Below are 8,203 nucleotides of genomic sequence, written 5' to 3'. Positions count from 1 at the left end.
TGCAAATTGTCCCCTCAGGAGTTTGACCGACCGGGAGTTCGACCGCTTGCTATGACATGCGCTGACCATCAGGGGGCGGTGCGGAACGAAGGAAGGCCCCAGCCGGCAGCCAGCAGCTGGGGGAAGGAAGGCTCTGGCTGGCAGCTGGAAGGCCCTGATCGACCCTAATCGCAGGCTAGGCCTAGGGACCCTACTCGTGCATGAATTTCATGCACTGGGCCTCTAGTTAGGATATAATTGACATTTAATACAATGTAAACTTAAGATGTATCATGTGATGATTTGATGCATGTATTTACTCTGAAATGTTTACCAAGATAAGGATAATTAACACATCTGACACCTCACACAATTACCATTTTGTTGTTGTTGTCATGTTGAGAACACTGAAGCTGTACTCTCATTGCAACTTTCCAGTATACCAAGGAGTATCTTTAACTAAGTCACCATGCTGTAGGTTAGGTACCTTTTGACCAACATCTCCCCATTTCTCCCACCCTCTAGCCCAGCCGCGGGCAAACTACGGCCCGCGGGCCGGATCCGGCCCGTTTGAAATGAATAAAACTGAAAAAAAAAAAAAAAAAGACCGTACCCTTTTATGTAATGATGTTTACTTTGAATTTATATTAGTTCACACAAACACTCCATCCATGCTTTTGTTCCGGCCCTCCGGTCCAGTTTAAGAACCCATTGTGGCCCTCGAGTTTGCCCACCCCTGCTCTGGCCACTCACGGTCCATTTTCTTTTAAATACTTAAACGGTATTAGGTCAAATCCACAGAAAGAAAAACATACAGAGGAAGCAAATTCTGTTTTCAGAGAGCCAAATTGTCTTGCTTGTCATGATGTTTTGCTCAGTTTTTCCGTGTTTTGCCTCAGAGAGTACCTAAGCATTAAGTGTGGCTAGGTGGACTGACCCTCCAGACTTACTGCTCAAATGCAGGGTGGGAAGGGGTGGAGAAAAAGATAGTGATGGGGCCATTTCTAATCCTTTAGACCAGTGATGGCGAGCCTATGACATGCGCATGTGTCAGAGGTGACATGCGAAGTCATTTTTTTGGTTGATTTTTCTTTGTTAAATGGCATTTAAATACATAAAATAAATATCAAAAATATAAATCTTTGTTTTACTATGGTTGCAAAGATCAAAAAATGTCTATATGTGACACGGCACCAGAGTTAAGTTAGGGTTTTTCAAAATGCTGACATGCCGAGCTCTAAAGGTTCGCCCTCACTGCTTTAGACTATCCCGAGAAGTTCAATCCATAAGCTCAGAATTAGTCTTAAGTTATGACTTGTAAAAAGAGTGACAGGTATGATGTTTGCTAAAATTGGTTCTGATAAAAGGACTGAAAAGACTGTCTCAGTGTAGGTATGTTCTGGCAGGCTTTTAAAAAATCAGACAACGGCGATAGCAGATAAGATGAACATGAAATGATTTATTGAGGAAATGACCATTCAGGTAAGTAATATGACACAATGTCAGATAATCTTCAATATCAGATCATCTTTGTTTTTGCATTAGAAAGAATATTTTTAGGTGCTCCATGTAATTCACCAGGGGATGTAGAATCATAGTTGTGATCCTGGTCAGATATTTTAAAAGAATGGATACAGAGGGGTGAGTGTGTGTGTGCGTGTGTGTGTGTGTGTGTGGTGTGTGTGTGTGTGTGTGTGTGTGTGGTGGGGGTGTGTGCGTGTGTGCAGAGAAACTGCCAAGGCAGATGATAAGAGGGAGTTCAGAAATATACAGATCTTGTCGTTTATCTTGAGACCTTGGGGAAGGGCTGTGTCCTTCTGTCAGGGCATAAATCTAACAGTCAATATGGATGTTTGACTGTGTCGCGCCAAAGGGCACCTCAAGAGGACATCACCTGCAGCCCAGGCCAGGGAGTCCCTGGGAGGGGGAAGGAGTGTCACTGGGCCTGTGCAGCAGAGGTGGCATCTGCAACTTCGGCATCCTCCTCTGAGGTGCTGCTCTGATTGTCAATGCAAGCGGGTTTTCCAGCAGGGTCCTTCCTGGTGGTGTGGTCCTCTCCGCCTTCAGGGCTGTGGTCCTGGGCACCAGGCAGCTGCTGCTGGCGGTGGAGGGGGTTGTTGGGGCCGCAGGCTGCAGAGCCAGCATCGCTCCCGCTCTCCTTGTTTTCTGCCTCCAGCTGCTCAGAGGACTTTGGCCCAGGGGCCATGCCTCGGCCCCTAGGGCGACTCAAGCGGTAGCTGGGGCCAGGCCCACGGCGGCGTGGTGGTGAGCCCTCGGGCGTGGCGGCTGGTGCAGACCCAGGCAGCTGGGCGTCCCGCTGCGGGCGGCTGGCGGGAGCGAAGGCGGAAGGGCGGCGGGTCACAACCAGGGCCCTGCCGAAGGGCGGAAAGCGCCTCAGCCTTTGGTCTTGGGGGCGGCGGTGCAGCTGCAGGCGGCGCCTCTGGCCCTGGGCGAAGGCGAAGTCTTCTCCGCTGCCCTGGTAGTCGTAGTCATAGTAGTCGTAGTAGCCATAGTAGTGGTAGCAGCCGTAGTAGTCGTAGAAGTAGTAGTAGTCGTAGTTGCAGTGGTAGTCATAGTCGTAGCCACAGAAGTCCCCCTCAGGGCCCCTGGCGCTGCGGTGCTGTGGCACGCGATGGCGGGTGTGGAAGCCACGGCGGCGGAAGCGGGGTCGTCGGTTCGCCGCAAAGCAGCTGCCCTCCACTGGGGCGCCGCCTGGCCCGGTCACGTTCGCAGCCTCGAGGCCCTGCTTGCCCTGCACCACGTCGAACTCCACGGTCTCGCCTTCCCCCACGCTGCGTTGGCACTTGTAGGGGTTGTTCCGGGTGATGGCCGTCTGGTGAACGAACACGTCTTCCTGGGTGTCGTGCCAGCTGATGAAACCGTACCCGTGCTTTACATTGAACCACTTGACCGATCCACTCACCCTCTTGGCGATCACTTGCTTGGGCGCCTTTTCCCTGGTGCCGGCTGCCACGGTGGCCTCGGGGACGGAGTTTTCGCAGAGGTGGCTGGTGACTAGGGCCTGGACAGAATCTCCGCCTCCCAAGGACGACAGATCTTTCTTCCTGGCTTGGAGGGAGCCGGCTTGGGAGGAGCCGGCTTGGGGGGAGTCGGAGGCGGCCACCTCCGTGAGGGTGGCCTCTCCTGCCTCACTCATGAGGCCTTCCTTTCTCGCTCCTAGAGTCCCAGGGAAATCTGCTCCTAAGTAGCTGGGCAGGGGGTGGGGGGCGGGGTGGTAATGGAGGTGGGAGCCTTGCTCTGGGAGGGTCTGGGTCAGCACTGAGGACTCTCCTGCGGCTTGGCGGTGAGGCTCTTGGGAGAGGTCTGTGGCGTCTCCGTCTCCTAGGAAACAGGACCCGGATGAACCTGGCTGCAGGGGTGACGTCTCATGGGGCCCAGGGGGCGGGGCATATGAGCTCTGCCATGTGCTCCTGGCGCCCAGTTCACAGCGCCTCTTGGTTGGTCCCTAGTACAGAAGGAGCACACAGAGCCCTAGAGAGTGGTCTTCCTGAAGACCCTCTTGCTTGCTTGAGTGGACGTGGAGAGAGGACCCACCTTACATCCCTCTCCCTTGGCTGGGGAGCTCCACAGCCTTCTAAGGGCACTCCCTACGTACTTACTCTCTGGCAAAACCCAGGTCCTCTTCCAACCCCTTCTGTGCCCGCTATGTCAGTGTGGCATTTTGTATAATTCCAGAGAACCGCATTTTGTGTAAATGGCAACACATGAAATGAGCGCCCAATCAAAGAAGCCCACTGTTTCATTTTGTTGCCGCTGCTGCTGTTTGTTTTCCTGCAGAAGGGCAGAGGAAACCTGCCAGGGCTACAACTCTGCTACTGACAAGACATTAAACTGCTGCTAGTTTTCTTAAGCAGGGACTCCGAGTAGGAACACCTTTGTAGCTAGAATATTCTGAAAACCCTGATGGAACTCTGTGTTCTTCCCTACACAAAGCAAAGTGTCACACAGAGTAAAACAGAGGTCAGGCAATTCTTCCTTGTGTTTAAATGCAGATTCAAACTTTTATTTTTTTAAAATATATTTTATTGATTTTTTACAGAGAGGAAGGGAGAGGGATAGAGAGTTAGAAACATCGATGAGAGAGAAACATTGATCAGCTGCCTCCTTCACACCTCCCACTGGGGATGTGCCCGCAACCAAGGTACATGCCCTTGACCGGAATCAAACCTGGGCCCTTTCAGTCTGAAGGCCGACACTCTATCCCCTGAGACAAACCAGTTAGGGCAGATACAAACTTTTTTATTTTCCAAATAGCTGGCTCATCTTCATCCTGAATTGGGCTTCTGATTTAATCATGTAGAAACCCTCATACTTCAGCCTAACTTCAGTATCTTCTATATGGGAACTTCGTGATGCTGACTGTGATGGAGCCCTGTCCCTGCCTGAGTGCTCTGCTGCACTTCATCTCCCTGTGGCAGGGAAGACCCAGGGAAGGATGGCTATCCACTGCCCAAGGGCCTCCTTCCAACTCTGCAGCCAGAGTGCCTGCAAGCAGGCTTCCCAAAGCCTACGTGGGAGTGACATTATTCCGAACCCATGTCAGCAGAGGATACTGTGCTAAGGTACAGCCAGCTTTCTGAAATATAGCCTTTCCCAGGTGAGGACAGAGCACGCTGAAATAGTAGATTGCAACTGATCATAAAACTCAGTTTTCTTTTATTGACAAGAAAAATAAGCCATGTTGTCCTGCCATTTGCGAGTTTAGAGAAACCTCTCACATGTTGTGCATTTGATCGTTATCACAACCCACTCTATAAGGAAGTGGGACTGGTAATGTTTTTGCTTCCATTTGACAGATGAGGGACGAGGGACGGGGGCCCAGAAACAGGAAGTTGCTTGCTTACGTTCAAATACTTAGTATTGGGTGGACCCTTAAACTTATCTCAGATAAGTTTCACTCCAGGTTCAGGTCTCTTTCCACCACATCTCACTGGTCTTCATGTACAGTTCTGTCACCTATTTCATCAGATGTCAGCGACCAGTGACCTATTTCAGAGAGGTAATGGTCTCATACAACCCAGCAGGGAGCCAAAGAAATGCCTCTTGCATGGCCGACCTATCTCCTCTGTGTCCAGACTCCCGGGCCCGTCACTCTCCCAGAGCAAAAATTGCCTTCATATCAATTAACCAGTACCCCCTCCCTCTCCTCCTTGCACACACACACACACACACACACACACACACACACACACACAATACTCTGCCTACAGCCCAACAGAGAGCAAACCCTACTTACTATGCACCCAGGAACCATTTCTTCACCATGCTGATGTAACAGAAAATGGAAGAAAGGGTCTTGATTTTTATTTCACTCTTTAAAACAAACAAACAAACAAACAAACAAAAACAACACTTCTTTAGGCATCATCTCTAATTGTTTTCACAGCTAGAGTTAGAGCAGCAGGCTAATGGCAGTATCCTCACATGACAGAGTAAGCCAGGGCAGCAGGGCAGGGAGCAGCTAAGTGACCTAACCAAGGACTCCCACGTAATAAGTGCAGAGCTAGAATGATACCTCTGGACCTGAAGGCCCTCTGATCCTAGTCCACTGTTCCCTCCATGGCCCCATGAGGACACTTCTATGATGCCGTTAATAGTTCTTTCATATACAAACTTGTATATATTTATATAATGTTTTTTTATTGATGAGAGAGAGAGAGACAGTGAGAAAAGGAAGAGAGAGAGAAAGAGAGAGAGGGAGAAGAAGAGGAGAGAGAGAGAGAGAGAGAGAGAGAGAGAGAGAGAGAGAGAGAGAGAGAGAGAGAAGACATTGAGACATCGCTGTGAGAAAGAAACTTCCACCAGCTGCCTTCTGCATGGCACCTACTGGGGATCTCGAGCCCACAACCCAAGCATGTGCCCTGATCTGGGACCAAACTGGGGAGCTTTGGTGCATGGGATGACAGCCAACCTGCTGAGCTACACTGGCCAGGGCAACAGCTATTTTCACATGTCCCGATAACGCTCCTTGCTGCTTCCCACATTTGCCATGCCCATTCCCATCTCTGTGCCTGTGTTCCCTTTTTCCTCATTCTCTTAGGAATACTTTTTCTTCTCTCCTCCATCTGTGTAATTCTTACTCGCCCTTCTAGTCCCAGTTTTGCAATCCCCTGCCACCCCCACTCCCAATGCACCAGTGCACCTCCTTGTCTTTCTTCTGCACTTTCTAGTTGCACTTATGGCCTATGATTAATGGCTACTCTGCTTTCCTATATGTAAGGTTTTCTGTCTCATTATTATTCCCAACTGAATTCTAAGGGCACTAATGATTGATTTTTCCCCCCTCTCAGTTTCCTTTCCAGGTAACATGGTGCCTGGGACAGGGCTGGCCGTATAAATGGCCACCGCATATGTGCCCTTGTGCATTAAACCTATGCCTCTTTTTCATCCTTGAATTCCTTACAGTTGCTAGCACATTGCCAGGCACATTGCCAGGCACAACATGAATTCACTGAGTTGGACTGACTATGTCCTCTTGAGTATCCTGTTGTTTTCATGATAGACAGGAAAGTGCTTTGGAGCCATCATGGAGATCAGTTGAGCCTTCTTGGTTTGGGTGTATTTTATGCAAGAAGAAAGGCATTGTGAAAAATTAATATGATATGAATTGCTTGTTTGAGCTTACGGTTTAATTTACTGAGCCCATTGTATTATTTTTATTGAAATCATCAGGTTCTGTTTATCTCTTTTTCTTTATTTTGCACTTCATCCATCCTGTGAAGGATATTGTTTTAGTTTTATTATTTAAGAGCTGGAGGTTAATTCAGGTCTAAGGTATGCTGTCTGATCCATGGGCTTATCATTTAAAACTAAAATATCTGCTGCTTCAGCCACAAAATGGGGCTGAAACCAAGACAGCACAGTCCGTCTAGGGTAGGCTCATGATGAAAGGTAATAAATCACATTGTCTAAGCTAAAGAGTAAACAAATTGGCAGTCTTATGAGAGGATGAAAATGCTTCAGGGCCTCTTTTCTTACCAGTTCTTACCAGTGGTTCCAGGTTGAAAGGTCAAATGGGCTAAAGGGAAAGAAGAAACTTATCCATCTGGCTCCTGTAACCACACCATCCATTCCAGGCTCTCTTGAGTGCTGCTCACAGTCCAAGGCAACACAAAGCTAACATAGTACAGACAGAAATAATAAAAGGGGATCTGGAACATGCAACTGAGAATGCCTACCCTTGCCCCATACCCTGCAAGTGACACAGGGTGACTCCAGGGATACTATGAATGTCAATAAGTTGTTTAAAATATGGGAAGGGTTGCAATTTTCAGTGCACTCACAGCTGAGGTTTGGGGAGCTAAACATCATTTGAAAGAGCTAGAATCTTAATTCAGAGGGTCTGGGTTTGACTCCTGGAATGGGCTAATGTTGTCTGTTTAGCCTTGAGCAAGTCACATCGCCTTCCTGAGATGTGGTCTTGCATGTAAAAATAAAATGTAAATGCTTTCCTTATCTAGTTCATAGAGTTGTGGTGGCAATTACATAGAATACTTTATGTGAAGGAAAAATTATGTAAACCAGAAGCCGAGAACATCTTTCCATACAATACTCTGTGTTAAAAAGAAAAAGAGATAAAAAGGGAATGAAATAGAAAAGACGGAAAGAAAGTGTGATGGTTAATTTTATGTGCCATTTTGGCTGGGCCATGGTGCCTAGGTATGTGAGTAAACATTATTATGGGTGATTCTGTGTGGGTGCTTTTGGATGAGAATAAGTTTTCAATCCATGCACTTGAGGTAAATTGCCATGTATAATGAGGATGGGCCTTATCCAATCTAGTGAAAGCCAGAACGGAACAAAAAAAATATCTCTCCTGAGCAAGAAGGAATTCTGCTGCAGATGACCTATGGACTTGATCTGCAGCACTGGCTCTTCTCTGTCTCCATCTTAACGACCTTTGGATTTAAACTGCAGCCTTGGCTCTCCCTTCAGTAGCTAGTCCGTGAGCACATCCTATAGATTTTGAACTTGCCAGTCTCCATAATCATATGAGCCAATTCCTTGAAATAGGTCTCTCTCTCTCTCTCTCTCTCTCTCTCTCTCTCTCTCTCTCTCTCTCTCCCTTTACACACACACACACACACACACACACACACACACACACACTCATACCTACTATTGGTTCTGCTTCTCTGAGAACTGACTCATGTGAACTTTGGCACTAGGGCTGTTTCTAAAGAACAGAATCTTAAGAATGAAT

At 48.0% G+C, this 8,203-nt stretch overlaps 1 protein-coding gene across 1 annotated transcript; it reads right to left on the bottom strand.

Annotated features, from left to right (window-relative positions):
• Positions 1–1,915: 1,915 nt before the first annotated feature.
• On the bottom strand, positions 1,916–3,136 carry LOC308511665 (uncharacterized protein; the record flags this gene model as incomplete). The annotated part of the gene is made up of 1 exon (XM_081081632.1): positions 1,916–3,136. One exon carries the CDS (start codon positions 3,134–3,136, stop codon positions 1,916–1,918), a length of 1,221 nt encoding a protein of 406 aa, XP_080937758.1.
• Between the last annotated feature and the right edge of the window lie 5,067 nt (positions 3,137–8,203).

The sequence above is a fragment of the Myotis nattereri genome, assembly GCF_964212035.1.
Source record: "Myotis nattereri genome assembly, chromosome: X".
Taxonomy (NCBI): Eukaryota; Metazoa; Chordata; class Mammalia; order Chiroptera; family Vespertilionidae; genus Myotis; species Myotis nattereri.
Note: the sequence above shows the minus strand (reverse complement) of the source record. Positions and strands in the feature narration are given on the sequence as shown.